At 54.5% G+C, this 14,950-nt stretch overlaps 5 protein-coding genes across 5 annotated transcripts; 2 read left to right on the plus strand and 3 right to left on the minus strand.

The window, feature by feature from the left end:
• Positions 1 to 2,157: 2,157 nt before the first annotated feature.
• On the minus strand, positions 2,158 to 2,917 carry CNB1 (Calcineurin subunit B; the record flags this gene model as incomplete). Its single annotated transcript, XM_053173309.1, has 4 exons — positions 2,158 to 2,503; positions 2,569 to 2,642; positions 2,745 to 2,797; positions 2,866 to 2,917. 4 exons carry the CDS (start codon positions 2,915 to 2,917, stop codon positions 2,158 to 2,160), a joined length of 525 nt encoding a protein of 174 aa, XP_053043015.1.
• Positions 2,918 to 3,857: 940 nt separating this feature from the next.
• EPL1 (Enhancer of polycomb-like protein 1) lies at positions 3,858 to 5,827 on the plus strand (the record flags this gene model as incomplete). The annotated part of the gene is made up of 3 exons (XM_053173310.1): positions 3,858 to 4,004; positions 4,157 to 4,930; positions 4,988 to 5,827. 3 exons carry the CDS (start codon positions 3,858 to 3,860, stop codon positions 5,825 to 5,827), a joined length of 1,761 nt encoding a protein of 586 aa, XP_053043016.1.
• A 1,912-nt stretch (positions 5,828 to 7,739) lies between these two features.
• KAE1 (putative tRNA threonylcarbamoyladenosine biosynthesis protein kae1) lies at positions 7,740 to 8,900 on the plus strand (the record flags this gene model as incomplete). The annotated part of the gene is made up of 1 exon (XM_053173311.1): positions 7,740 to 8,900. One exon carries the CDS (start codon positions 7,740 to 7,742, stop codon positions 8,898 to 8,900), a length of 1,161 nt encoding a protein of 386 aa, XP_053043017.1.
• A 197-nt stretch (positions 8,901 to 9,097) lies between these two features.
• On the minus strand, positions 9,098 to 10,690 carry COL26b_000342 (uncharacterized protein; the record flags this gene model as incomplete). The annotated part of the gene is made up of 3 exons (XM_053173312.1): positions 9,098 to 9,142; positions 9,195 to 9,714; positions 9,942 to 10,690. 3 exons carry the CDS (start codon positions 10,688 to 10,690, stop codon positions 9,098 to 9,100), a joined length of 1,314 nt encoding a protein of 437 aa, XP_053043018.1.
• A 3,217-nt stretch (positions 10,691 to 13,907) lies between these two features.
• BUR1 (serine/threonine protein kinase, CMGC, CDC2/CDK sub) lies at positions 13,908 to 14,796 on the minus strand (the record flags this gene model as incomplete). The annotated part of the gene is made up of 3 exons (XM_053173313.1): positions 13,908 to 14,471; positions 14,524 to 14,605; positions 14,657 to 14,796. 3 exons carry the CDS (start codon positions 14,794 to 14,796, stop codon positions 13,908 to 13,910), a joined length of 786 nt encoding a protein of 261 aa, XP_053043019.1.
• Between the last annotated feature and the right edge of the window lie 154 nt (positions 14,797 to 14,950).

Genomic DNA, 14,950 nt, shown 5'->3' on the forward strand with positions numbered 1-14,950 from the left:
GGATCCATTCGGCTTTTGTCTTTTCGTTTTTGCTTACTTGATCTCGGTAAATATTGTGTATCTTTCTCGTGCACACCTCAAATGGCCATGTCTCTGTGATGATGTTGGTGTCGTGTCTGAAGAGGAGACGACTGCAGTGTTAATAACGACTACAGAAACGAGTGGCTCGAGAGTAGGGAGAATAGCAGAGCTTCTAGAAAATCAAGTCGATTATAGCATTGCGACAGATTTCCTTCATTGCCACTTTGTGTTTGCACTTCACTTGGCGTATTCTCAACGTAGATAACCCGTGATACTGTAGAGTGAAAGTTTCAATCTGACTACGGAACTACAAGAGCTCATGAGAAGGATTACTCAATTATAATTGATTTTCACCATTCACCCTGAGCCGTGACAACGCTCTTGGGAAGAGTGCAGCGATCACCAGTGCCAGATTTCAGACTTCGCTGTCTCAAGCTAACTCTACATACCGGATTCGACGGATATAAGTTTATGTGGTTTTTCTTTATAATCACAGAAGCCATTCACAGGAGTTAATCGTCTCGGATTCGCTCGTGACGATCCCCTCCTCGAATTTCACTCCTTACAGGGGCCTTAATGCACTTGGTCGGATTAAGTTTGCATTTCGAAACTTTGAATTCTCAGGTCTGCTACCCGAAGTATTATGAAAAAGACCGCATGGGAGTACTGCAGAATAAGATGGTGGCGTGTTCCCATGCTCCGGAACATTCATACCTATCTTTCATACAAAACTCACTGGCAACTAGGAACGAAAGTGGGTTCACACGTCACAGCTGAGAGGAAGATAATTGATATAGGTTCATGGAAAGAAGAAAACTATTATGAAGTTTGTGGGCTCGGATGCCCGGAGGCTTTGAAACTCCAAACCACAGGGTCCTACCAGCTATCATCAAGCATCGCCGGATAATTCTTTCTAGTGCTTTCAATGAGAGCTTACTCTATTATATATCGGTCCTCAATCCAAGCAAAAACATCCTGCAGAATCATCGGGCTTCACAATAGGCGGCGATAGAGGAGAGGAAGCAGCAAGATCTTTAAAACCAATTGATGAAGCTCTAGTTACAAGCCGTGCACAGCGACACAAGACAACTGAGCTCCCGGACGACGCACCCCCCGGGTACCCCCGCTCATAGGTGCAGGAGGCGTAGAAATAGATGTCAATTTGAGATCTCATGCATGAGCCTCAACGCAAGATGAGCAAATTGGACAGCATTCGATTTAAGGACATGACCTAAGTCAATAGGGAAAACGGCTGGTTTCATGGGACGATTTTGGAGGACGCTGTTATCTGACATCCATATGCTCGCTTGGACACTTGCTACGGGATATTTACGTCGGTCTCATAGTTCTAGATGGCGAAAAGAACAAGTTGAGATGGAACATTCAGACGAACTGACGCAGCGAAACTTTCCTCCCAAAGGCATGGAACAACCTATATTTCGATTCGCAGGATTTGACGGCAACCACAGCAGATCCTACACTCGTTTCCCCTAGATTTGCTGGCGTCAGAGCACGGGTCACGGCTGCCGGGACTGCTATCAGCGTTGCATATCGCTTTCTCGGCTTGATGCGATTAGGGGCCGGCCACAGCGCTCTGATGCCCAACCAGAAACAGGGAATGGGCTGTTGCAGTGCGTGCTTGAAGGGTGATTTCGAGAGCACATCACGGAGGCAGTTTTCCACAACCGGAACCGCTAGGTTCTGTCGTCCAGCTGCAAAGGTTGGCAAAGAAGCGTCTAAATTGGAGCTAGCTACACCAGACCCTTAGTGTCGTCCACCAACCGTTGACTACTTTCCCTTTTCTTGCCCGCTTGGCCTTGCCCAGCACCAATTCTCACTAGCCATAGCCAAAGTTGAACACGTCATTTGCTGCACGTAACTTACATTTCTTGTGCGATTGAAGCGGCCTAAAGTCACCATGGGGAAGAATGCGCAGCCCAGAAGCCAAGACATATTTCAATTCAGACCGAGCGACGGTTGCTGTGCCGCCCAAAGGAGGTTTGGTGTATCTCTACCCAGAAGAGTGTTGCAATTCATGTCTCATGATCCTATCCCGCTTGCCATCAAGATGCCGTTCTCTAGAATGTGTCTGGAACGTATTGTCAGCCTTTGTCAAGCGCATTGAACGTCAGAATATCAAAACTCACCCAACGTCATGCTCATGCTGACATCCGTGTTCTCCACCATCTTCGTGAACTCCTCGAAGCTGATCTTGCCATCCTTGTCGAGATCCGCCTCCATGATGGTCTTGTCCACGATTTGCTGCAGCTGCTGGTCCTTCAAGTTGCTTCCGACCATCATCTTGAGCACAATGAACAGCTCGCCGTTGCTGATGTAACCATCGCGGTCGATATCGTAAACCTTGAAGGCGAAACGCAGCTTCTGCTCCTTGTTTCCCTTGGAAGAAAAGGCGCTAAGACCTGATACGAACTCCTGGAAATCAACGTCGCCGCCACCGTCTTCGTCGAAGATGGCAATCATTCTGCGTAAAGACATCCTTAGCATTGTGCCCGATGTATGTGGGATACCGATCGACCTAATTCGTACCTTGTTGCCAGAGGGTTGGAAGAAATCTGGGGAAGGCTGAGGAACTCATCGCGCTCGATTGTGCCAGAGTTGTCCTGCAGAGAGTCGGTCAGCGTCGGTGCCACTTACGACATGGGTCGGCGATGCGCGCGACTGCAAGATGGAATGCCAGGGACGCAAAAAAGAAAAAGACATGCCTTATCGAGCTTCATGAAACGTTTCCTTAGACGGTCAACCTCCTCTCTGTCGACTGTCTGCCCGTCAGCATGCCGCCCAAGTCTGTGCGACAAAGAAGTTGACTGCGGGGGAGGGGCTCACAATTGGACCCCTGGACGATATTGTCCAACACCGCACTAGTAGTGTTGCCCATGATGGAGAATGCGGGCGATCGATCTCGACGGAAGCTGTGGTGATGCGCGGTGGGAAAAGGGGGCCAGGTTTCGGTATCGTGTTGGCCGTCGCAAGTGGGCTTTTGTCGAGCTTCGATATCGTGGTCCGCCGTGGGGTTCGCCGAGGTGGGAGTAGGGAGGTTTCTAAGTGCGCGAGGCTAACTACAGACGTGGTGCGGGAATGTCAAGTTGAGGTAAGGCAGCCGGCTCGCTCTTGATTGGCCTGAGTATTGGATTCGGGCAGCTGAACCGGAGATGCTCGTGCACGGACCAGACGTCAATCACCGCGACAATTGGCTGGCATGCGATAGGTGCACGACGTCAACAGCGGCAAGTATCAGATGTATCACCACAACCATTTGAGTTTCGGAGATATGTGTGTGATAGATGGGTGAACGAGATGCACCTACACGTTCAACCGATCAGGAAAATGTTCCAGAAGTGATGGTGCTTGGCATCCTTTCCAGTGCTTGTTGCTGTTGTCGCCATCATCAGGCAAAAGCAGCACGTGACCAAAGGCGCCTTCCCCTATTCTGCGGCGTGTTTTTAGGCGTGGAAGGTGCCAGGCGCCCCAGGCCTAAGAAAGTCGGCGAGTCTACCTTCCAGGTCCCGACCTGGTCCGAGCGCCAAAGTACTCCCTCACCGAAACTCAGCTGCACGGTACTTGACACGACTCCAAAGTCTGCTCGAGACGACGGATTTTTTGGCGACTGCCAGAGAAAAGTTTTCGCACGCCGCGACCATCTCAACGTCACCTCATCAAGCAGCGACAGTTCGATCATCAAAACAGACACCACAACCACATTTTTTATCCCTCAAAAGCATCGGAGTCAAAGTCGCATGCCCTGGTATATGACTTGATCGACTTTCTTTTGCGGATTTTCCGCCGGCTTTCCGCCTTCCACCCCCCCACCCGCCACCATGTCTACGAGGAAAGTCCGAGTCAAGAAGTTGAGCGTCAAGACGCTGCTTCCGGTGCTCAGAGAGGATGATATCGATCCCAGCGAGTACGAATCCTTAACCACCGAATCTCAAATCGCGACCGGTGTCGAAGCCGCCGAGGAAACTGTGAGTCACTTTGCTCCCATATCGCAGCCAGATATCACGTGACATGATCATGTGACCCACATTGGCCTGCATCCCAATCGGGCGACCCACCTCTACTGACCGACCACTCGGCCGGTGGTGACACGACAAATATACTGACCTTAACTTTGTAGGAATACCATCTTCAGTCCATTCTCAAGGAAGCAGGCACCAGCAACGACCAAGAAATTCCAGTCCCACCTCCTCAGGAGAGCCAGATCAACTATGATCAACTCTACCCTAGTCACTTCCAGCAACCTACCTCGTACATCCGCTTCTCACAGACCGTTGAAGAATGCATAGGAGTTTCCTATGACATGACAACCGAGGACGATGAGTTCTTGAAGCAGTACAATTCTACTAAGAAGACCGTCGCCTCTCAGCTGTCCGAAGATGACTTTGAGCGCATCATGGAGGTCTTTGAGGAGATGGCCTCAGAACAGACGCCATTCGCCTCAATAGACAACACCGTCGTCAGCTATGAGACAATGCTTCCTCAAATCAGCCAGCTCGGCACTCAGAAGCTGATGGCGCATTCCAAGCACGTGTATGAGCACTGGAAGTCGCGAAGGCAGGCCACCGGCAACAAGCCCCTGCATCCGTCCGTCAAGTTCGAGACGCACCAAGAAAGCGACGAGGCCGACCCCTATGTCTGCTTCAGACGTCGTGAGGCCAGACAAACGCGAAAGACGAGGCAGAGGGATGTGCAGAGTGCCGAGAAACTCAAGCGACTTCGCAAAGAGCTCGAGGATGGACGTCAACTCATCATCCACTCATATGAGCGTGAGATGCTGAAACGTGAGGTCCTTAACTTGGATCGAATAATTTTCGAGCAACGAGCCAGGCTTAAGGAGATGAAGGTCAAGCTCGGCATCAAAACCGAGGACGACGATCTCATCAACCAAAAGGTATGTCGAGCGCTCTTTTTGAAGAATCGCATCGGAATGGATGTTGACTGCTTGCAGCCTCAGAAGAAGAAGCTAGTGGAAGCTCCTGCGTTGCAGAGACCTCCAGGCAACCATCTGCGCATCGCTGTGCGTCCGGACGGTCGTTCCATGGAAGCAGACCTTGTGCAACTTTCAGACAAGCTCGCAGAGAAGGAGAACGAGCTGCGGGCGGATGTTGAGAGCAAGGTTCACAACCACAGGAAGTGGAACCAGAACCATGTGGATCTCACCCGAGATCCTTTATCTCCGGTCAAGGAACAGGGCATGGAAATCAACTTCCGGCCCGCCAAGACCCAATATTTGATGACACCTCCAGCGTCCACCTCATCCGAGTCAGACGCCATGGATGTCGATGAAGAAGAGCCTGTAGTTGAAAGGGGCAATATGTCGATATTCCAATTTACTGCTGGCGGCAAGGAGAAGCCTCCAAACAGCCAACCAGCATTCCGCCGTCGCATAGGACGGTTGAACCGGTTGTGGATAGACCGCCGGGGACTGACAACGCCTCCGCGGATGGATGGCGAGGATTATTCGGATCGGTGGAAGTATGACCAGGATGACGAGGAAGAGACGCCGGTGTACGAAGTCGATCCCTACGACACAAGGGCGTTGAAGTTCCGCGCGACCATCCCGTTATCACAATATGTGTATCCGAGGCGGCAAATACCACAAGAGGGTATGCCTAACGTAGTGCCTACGCAAGTTGCTGGGGTCTCTGGCAGCCGACCGGCACTACCTCCACCGCCGCAGCCACAGCCGCAACATGCGCAGCAGTCGCAACCGCAGCAGCAACAGCAGCAGCAACCACAGGCGCCTCAGGCACCACCGGCGGCTCAAGCTCAAGCAGCGGCCTCATGAGGCCTGCCCGTGGCTTGAGTGCGCCCTTTCTCTCCTCATCATCCCCGGATGACGTGTTGTATACCCCTCGGTGTTTGGTTGCTCCTTTTTGGTATGTAAGATGGTTTGGCGGCAGGCAGGACGGTCGGATCGGCGTGGCGTTTTTGGGTTGTGGTGCCTCTCATGTAAAGTATATGACTGTGAAGGAAGCATGGCGGCGGAGGCTCTTCAGCAGACTGGTGGTCTGCCCCAAGAGACGAGACATTAAGAGAGGAACATAGATTCCACACCTCAACAAATAGAAGATCAAAAAATGACCTTTATTTGCATCTTCTCATGCCATATGTTTGCTTGTGTATCCGCCGTCGGAGAGTCTGCTGCGCATGTGGAGGCTGGCGGTTTCGGGAGGAGACTGTTTCGTTGATGCTAGCTTACGCAGCTGGCGACGGTGCGACGGTGCTCAGGGCTGGATTCTGTGATCTGAAGCATGTTGCTTTTCTTTGTGTAGGGCGCAGCGGGACATGCTCGTCGTTTGCTGTAGCTGGCTGTGCTCTGGAGAGTGTCAATCTTTTGTGGTGGTGAACGGAGGACCGGTGGTGATGTGACTCGGAGAGCTTGCGACAATCGTCATGCCCAGTGGGCGCCCTCTTTGGCGATAGCCACCACGGCAGATCTGGGCAGCCCTCGCCATGATAGTTCGGTTCAGGAGCTTCAAGGCAAGCACCTCATGTATGTATCTGTAGAGAGAAAAGAAGCTGAGAGTATTTTGGGGCCTGGTGGTTGTCCGGCGTCAGCAGACTGGCTTTGTCACGCCCCGATTCGGCAGAGCAGTGTCCGTAGATCCCTCGGCGATCACAAGATGCGGAAGCCAGGGAGCTGTTACAGGACTCTGAAGGGAAATTAAAAATTAAAAAAAACCCAGGCTTGGGGAGACCAGAGGAAAAGTTGCAGCATTGCCAAAAGAGGGGAAAGAGGGTTTTCTCAGCAACCCGGGGAGAGGAGCATGGGAAACCAGAGAAAGAATTGTGTAGTGAGAGAGAAGAGGAGTTCCACTTGTCGAGGCTTGCCTGCTGGTGGGTGTGGGGATATTGCGTTGGAACCTTACCTTAGCAACTTGTGTGAGGAATAAACGACCAGCCCGCCCGCCCGCCCGCCCGCGCGCCTGTTGCTACTACACCTCGCTGTAGGTACGGATACGCTGCCCAGGGTTTCGCCTTTGGAGGAAGGAGGAATAGACAGGAGAAGTGTAAGATAAGAGCTAACGTGGAAAAAGAGCACGGGGCCTTTGGAGGGCCGACCACATCGTCCGTCCCATCTTCCCATCTCTGCTCTACCCGCGTAGGTAGGTATTTTCCCGCCGCTTCCTCTGTGCGCCGTGTGTTGTGTGTCGGATCTTTTGTGATCCTGTCTTGTCCGCGAGACGGCGTTTGCCGCGCCATCTCTACAGTGTATTTACGGCGGCACTGCGTAAGCAGCCTCAGGTACGACACCCGCCCACTGTTACCGCTGTACCCTTAACAAGGTCGGTAAGGTGGACGGAACGGACTGGTCTCGCGGCTGCCCGGGGTGTCACGGGCGCAGGGCGAGCAAAGGGTCCGGTGCGGTGGGAGAGACGGTTGTGGCAGCGCTTGCGGCAGGGAAGATGGGACCCACAATTTCCACATTTCTCGAGGGACATCCCACCAGAGCGTTACCCCTCCTACGTCAACTTTTTTTGACGTCTTGGCCATTGGTCCTTTTTGCGACGAGGAGCGAAAAAAAGACGACGACGAGTCACAATTGCGATACTCGCAGGAGTGGGACCAGCGCATCACCAACTAAGTCCTTTTGATACGTTTGAGCAGACCGGGAAGCTCATCGGTGCCGGCAGAAGCGTGGATAGACGAGCAGAGACCAGAACGAAGCCATCGCATCCGCCCAACCCCTCCTCCCCATGACCGAAATTCGACCGCCAAAGAGGACCCACGATCTCGACCTCGACCAAGACCTATCACCAACCATTCCCGAAGCGGCCCCCTCCCCTTCGAAGCACACGACCGCGACAATGTCCAAGAAGAAGGGCCTTATCGCCCTCGGCTGCGAGGGCTCCGCCAACAAGCTCGGCATCGGCGTGATGCTCCACAACGGCGCCGAGTCGACCATCCTCTCCAACATCAGACACACTTTCGTCTCCCCGCCGGGCCAGGGCTTCCTCCCGAAAGACACCGCAAAGCACCACCGCTGCTTCTTCGTCCAGATCGCGCGCCGCGCCCTCCGCGAGGCCGGCGTCTCCGTCGCCGACGTCGACTGCGTATGCTTCACAAAGGGTCCCGGCATGGGCGCCCCGCTGACGAGCGTGGCCGTCGCGGCGCGCACGCTGTCCCTTCTGTGGGAAAAGCCCCTGGTCGGCGTGAATCACTGCGTGGGACACATCGAGATGGGGCGCACAATCACCGGCGCGCAGAACCCCGTCGTGCTGTACGTGAGCGGCGGAAACAGCCAAGTCATCGCGTACGCGGAGCAGCGGTACCGAATCTTTGGGGAGACACTGGATATCGCGGTGGGGAACTGTCTGGACCGGTTCGCGCGGACGCTGGAAATCAGCAACGATCCCGCGCCGGGGTACAACATCGAGCAGCTGGCCAAGAAGGGCACGCGGCTGTTGGAGCTACCGTACGCCGTCAAGGGGATGGACTGTTCGTTTTCCGGCATCCTTGCCAGCGCGGACATTTTGGCGGCACAGATGAAGGCGAGCCAGGCCAAGGGGAAGGAGACGTTTGCGCCAGCAGATTTGTGTTTCTCTCTGCAGGAAACGGTCTTTGCCATGTTGGTTGAGATTACTGAACGTGCCATGGCGCATGTGGGCAGCAACCAGGTTCTCATCGTTGGTGGCGTCGGCTGCAACGAAAGACTGCAGGAGATGATGGGCGAGATGGCCAAGGAGAGAGGAGGGAGCGTCTACGCGACGGATGAGAGGTTCTGCATTGACAACGGGATCATGATTGCACACGCTGGCCTGCTGGCTTACGAGACAGGCTTTAGAACATCGCTGGAGGACAGCTCATGCACGCAGCGATTTAGAACAGACGAGGTCCACGTCAAATGGAGAGACTGATGCCAATGCGCTCGGTTAACACGGCGTTTAGGGTCGTCAAATTTCTATCGTTTCCATGCCTACGCGATCTTCCTAGCCAGCCAGCTCTGGCTGGATGGTACCAATTCTGGTCACCGCAGCTTGCCCCAGGTCGCCCCTGACATCGCTGCCTAAGATCCCAAGCAATAGACTGTCTCGACCTCAGTCTAAAGAGCCACCTATTCGTCTGTCGTTGTGGGTTTGTAAATGATTGTCGTTACGTACTGTGCATGAAGTCAGTTTTTGAGCAATTCTTTATTAGGAACTGCTGCTTACCTTGTTCTTGTAACGAGTCGTTGCTGAAACTGCCAAGATGTTGTTCTTGATGCTGCTGGTGGCCAGATGGTTCAGGACAGTGTGGTTGGGCATGTTGAGCACGCTGTTGTCATCCTTCATGAGAACCGCGGCGTTCAAGATAGGCTTGCCCAGGAAACCCGGAAGACTGGGGGGCGTCGGCAGCTTCTCAATAGCTGTTACAGCATACTGGTAGGCTGGCGAATCTTCAGGTTGGTCAAAGTCGACCAGGTACTTGGGTATTTGGTGGAAGTATTGACTTGGCGACGGCACCTCCTTGCCCTTGGGGGGTTTCGGCTGTTCTTCGCCCAGCGCTGCCTCGCCCTTGGGTGCGCTCTGGTCGCTGGCCACGGTACCGGGCGCGGGGACGGGTCCCGGCACCACGGGAGCCTTGGCGGGAAGGTCGTCGGCGCTGACTTCAATGAAGTTGACCAGGTTGTTTCCAAAGTCCACAGTAGTTGGCAAGTCGGGCGAGGTCTGCATGATTCCGTCCACCAAGAACCTAACATGATGTGTACCCGGAAGAATGTGTATCGTGCCCGCGAATACGCCAGGTTGACCGTCCCTATTCGACAGAGCTGGGTCAGTAACATGCTTTCTGATAATACGGCCTGCGCGCGAGGCTGGCTACGAAGAAGGCAACTCTAGTGGCGGATTCTGACACCACTGGGGAGCCACGAGTGTAACGCACACATGGCTGAGACTCAGACACGCAGAAGTGGGACTTACACGGGATGTAATCTTTGTTTCCGGTTCCATTGGAAGATTGTTCCCGTAACATAGATCTTTCCTCCTCCTCTGCGCCATTCGAGGCGGGTCGGCACGGTGGGCCTTGTCTTGTCAACGAACAACTCCTCGCCATCCTCCTCGTCTACAGTGGTCGTGCTCAGCGCCGACGACTTCCTCGTCATGCCATCCGAATCGAGGGCTTCCACCTCGGTCACAGAGGCCTCGCCATTGTCCGCAGGTGCGATGATGGGCGAGCCGGGAGTGTGTATTTCCTCCTCGATAGGCAGAGGCAGACGAGGAGGGCGGGTTATGTACGACATGTCATTGACACTGTTGTTGGAGACCAAAGCTGGTTCAATCATGTGAGCGGAGTAATGCGACCTCAGGGAGGAGGATTCGGTCGGTACGCTTGGGACGTCTACGGGCTTGCTGGGCTCATCGCGGATGATGTGCTTGCTTTCCGGTGGCTTCGGCTGGGGAACGGAGGTACTCGAGCTCGAGGAGGGAGAGTCGGTGGTGAAGCTGGAGATGGGAATGGACTGGAGGGGCTTATTGGCCTTGGTGACCGTGGAGCCCTGGGCTTGAGTAAGGGAGGGCTCAGGCGGGGCAGCGACTCGCTCGGCGGAGCGCGGGGGGATGATGTGTTTGGACTCCCGCTTGTGATGATGGTGCTTGGGTGAGTCCTGCGACGCTGGGGCGGATGAGACAGGCGTGGCAGGCTTGGAGGACGAGGAGGGGTTGTTGCCCATTTTATCGTTGGCTTTGCTTCTTCCAGATTTGTTCGTCGGGTGGGACACGACAGACTGAGCCTGAGCCTGGTCTGGGGTGTGGTTCGGGGTACCCTACCTGGCCAGGCCGACGGGAGTCTGGATCTGCCAGTATTCAGGTAAGCGGGCGTGTGACGTCCGGCGGAAACGGCACCTGGGATGCGGTGCAATCGCGGGATTGCTGGCGGGTTGGGCTTCGGGAGGCGATGCCGTGCGGTGCAAAGGGCGCGCAAGGCCAGCGCAGTCCAAGGCAGTGCTGGACAGCGATTCGGCGGACGGGCGGTTGAGAGATGGTGAGGAAGGTCGCAGCTGTCCCAATCTCGCACTTCCACGTTGGGCAAGTTGCTGCGACTGGCGTTCGTGCGATCCTGGTTAGGTAAGGCGCGATTGCAGAAAGATACCTAATCGCGGGGTTGTGAGCTGATTATCGCATTCTCGAAGGAGAGACGACAACGAAGCGACAGGTTCGACGGCGGGCAGAGGGCGGGAATCTGTGGTCGCGGTTGTGTCGTGGGAGGAGGAGGTCGCGTACCGGTCGCTGGTGGATGTAGTGACGAGAGGCGAAAAGGGCCGGCTCGTTATTTTTTTTGGTCCAGAGATTGGATGAGAAGTCAAATCAACAACAGGCGAGTTGGAGGGGGTGGTGTGGTGGTGGTCAATTACCCAAGTTCCCACGCAGGTGCTAATCTTCCAACAAGTTTTGGGGGAGGAGGGGGGCGTGGACTCCGCGGAGGGCAGTGGCACTGGCAGATATTAAGCTCTACAGGGCCGGTACTCGTAATCGCATACTGGAGAACGTGGGGACTAGAGTACTCATGGGCATCCGCTTACCCGATACCTGACATGGCCCTTACGTGCACCTTAAGCTGGGGGCGCCCCTGGGCACTGCTGGAGCTGGCGGGGACTACCTCACTCCAACGGAAGGCTTGCTTGACACCTTGAGAGAGCGAACTTCATCTCAGGTCTCCTCTGCTCGCGTGTGCACCAGCCGTCGCTCTATCAACCACCAGCTCAAGCAGCGTAGCGGGCAAGCCAAGGAATGTGCTACCGTTCCATCTCATTTCAGCCAGCCATCGCATCTGAACATCACGACGCTCCTTCACCCCGGATTCCTGTCTTTCCCCCCTTTGGACCATCCTCTTCGCTACAATTGCAGTTATTATCCTGAGTAAACTGGATCAATCGCCATGCTCTGAGAAGCACAGGACTGTTCTTACACGCATACGTGACTCTTCGTCACCGACAACCAAACAACACATTCACAGTTTCATCATCTTCGTAGCAGCATGGCCTTGGTATCGTACACGTCCGGCGTCGTCGCCGTGGCTACTTTTCCCTTGCGTCTAGCATGGAAACCCGTGGCTTTGTTCATCAATTCGGTGCTCATGCTGCTCTCACCCCTGATATTGATGGGTTACTTCGTCGTTGGATGGTGTCAAGCTGTCATCGACTTCATAGCCAGTCTTCAAGTAAGCTGATCTCCCTTGAAAGCCCTTCCTCTATCCTGATACTCTGCTAACACTGCAATCCGGCCAGCCTCTCTATACTTTTGTTGGTCTTTCCAATCACTTGATTCAAATCTTCGTGTGCTAATCCAACGCAGCTGGCCTGCGGTGCCTTCATCGGCATACTTGCTGGCTTGACCATGTCGTGCACGTCCAGCATCATCACTACAGTCCTTGGCATGCATGACAGAGGCTACCAAGGTCCGCCAGCAACACCTGCGCCCTCGACGCCATCATCAGAACGACCAGGGACCGGTAAGACCGAAGATTCGTCGTCTTATGAGACCGATTGGCAGCTGCTCAACAAGCCACCTCCTAAGCGCCGCAGGAATAGGCCAGGTCTTTGGTCTCAAACCATTCACGAGGAGGACGATGACGATTCTGAAATTTGATAGCAATCCGGGCTTTCTTTGATATACCCTACAGCGTACCAATGCACTCATGAAGATAACAGAGAAACTTTAATGCCAGCCTTGTTCGGGAGTGTGCCTCCCCCCTCAAACGCCTGTTCCTGTGTCCGCTCGATTCGCCTTTTACGTTATCTTGTTGTACATCCAGGTGCTCGTGCCAACGAAGAAAAGACTCATACCCGACGCCGGATGTGCCTAGACCAGCTTCATCGTCAGTTCCAGCGCCTCCCGCTGGCTGATGGAATGATTATATTGCCCCAAGGTTCCGCGAATTACCTATTTCGAGCACTATACTCAGGATGGTGAGCTGTGACTCGGTCTTCACGAGTCCCGTTTTCGTTTTCCCTATCTGCGGTATCCGTCTCGTTCACGGTCACGTTCTCTCATTGGAGATCGACTGCGACTCCTAGTCCGGCGATCCCAGTCTCGATCATGCCATCGCTCATCCCTACTGTTGCGTCGGCGTTCTCGCGGGGGCCGGTCATCCCTGTGTCGTGGGCCGTCGTCCCTCCCATAGCTTGGGATGTAGGTGTCAACATCTGGTCCTGGCCGTGGCCCTCCACGGCTTCTGGGTCGTCGGTCTCTATCCCTGTCCCGGTAGCCGTCTCGCTCCATTGGGCCGCCGTTGGCATATTCTGGCGGCGGAGGCCTAGGTGGCAGCCCTCGTTCCCCACGCTCGCGCTGCCAAGCTGGTCTTCGTTCCTCGCCGTTCCGGTGCGGTCCAGGAGCATTTGAATGGCGATTTCCGTTCACACCGTTGCGATTTGAGTAATTCTCGGTATTGTTGAAGCCGGCATTGGCACCGTGTGCATCGGGACCAATGCCTACCGTCCCGCCCTTGGGTGCTGGAGGTAAAGCTGCTTTGCGGTCATGAAACTTCCGTCTGTCCAACTCGTGGCTGTCTTCGAAGGTCGGGAGATCATCGGGATTCGCTGGCATGGGGGCCATCTTAAAGTAAGGGTGGTTCAGGGCGTCGGCGGCGTTGATGCGAGATCGCCAGTCGAGTCTGAGGAGTTCCTTGAGGAGAGATATAGCCCCCGAGCCGTATTCTCTAAATCTTGTGGATAAACTGCCAGGTCTCGTACGCGGAGAAACGGCCTCGGCGCCAGGAAGTGTATTAAATAGGGGCATGTTCTCTGGCGTGGGTGATCCCATCAAGTCCCAGATAATGTCTAGTTGGTGAGAGTCACTCTCACCCGCCAAAATCGGTTTCCCAACCAGCATTTCGCCAAAAACGCAACTAGCCACAGGTTAATAGTCTGAAGAGATTGTAGGCCTTGGATCTTACCCAACACCCCAGACGTCAATGGCTGTTGTGTACTTCTTCAGGTGAAGCAACAGCTCGGGGGGTCTGTACCATCTAGTGACGACAAGGCCAGTGTACTCCCTCTTGCCCTCCCCAGCACCATGCCCTGACTTAGGCGTGGGTCCCTCGTAGTGTCGAGCCAGACCAAAATCTGCAATCTGGAGGATGCCCTTATTGTTGATGAGAAGGTTGGCGGCTTTCATGTCGCGGTGTAAGATGTGGTTGTCGTGCAGGTATCGGAGGCCCTCCAGAAGTTGTAACATGTAGCACTTGATCTGAGGCTCGGTAAAGGTGACCGAAGGGTTGTCAAGAAGACCAGAAAGATCGTGGTCCATGTAGGGCGTGGCCATGTACATGATTGGCCTCTTGCGCTTGTCGCCTGTAACAATCCGCGTCAGGAATTGTTGGTTCGGAGACGAGTGACTCAGCAGCGACTTACTGGCTCTCTGGGGATGCTCGACGGCCATGTCCACTAGCTGCAGGACGTTCTTGTGTGATAAGAGCTTGAGAAGCTTAATCTCGCGCAGCGCCGTGATGGGGAACTATCAATTGTCAGATGACTGGGCAGCGAACTTGGCATCCAAACTTGCATACCCCATCTTTCTCATGGTGCATAATGATCTTCTTGAGGGCAACATGGGCTCCCGTCTTCTTGGATTTCGCGCGATGCACCTCACTGTCGAGCTAGGATTAGCACGGAAAGCGCGCCGTCGCAGGGCGAACCTACCCAAAGGTACCCTCACCCAGCTTGCCAAGGAGATCGTAATCTGTGATTCGCGAGCATCCTACGAAGCTTGTCCTGGGGCGCTGGTGTTGCATCGCAAAAGTGCGAGGCGAGTCGCTGGCGTTGGGCGCGCTGGACTCCATGATGGCTGCGTTGCGCGGCAAGAAGCGGCGATCGCGACAAAAGATTGACGTGCCAGTTCTTCAGGTCGTATGTGCGAGATGGTTATTAGCGGAAGGTACCGATCGGTAGCAAGCGCATTGCTAGGTTCGAAATCGAACGCAAAGGCTATATCGC

This window comes from Colletotrichum chrysophilum, assembly GCF_026319265.1.
Source record: "Colletotrichum chrysophilum strain AFK26 chromosome Unknown scaffold_1, whole genome shotgun sequence".
In the NCBI taxonomy this organism is placed as follows: domain Eukaryota; kingdom Fungi; phylum Ascomycota; class Sordariomycetes; order Glomerellales; family Glomerellaceae; genus Colletotrichum; species Colletotrichum chrysophilum.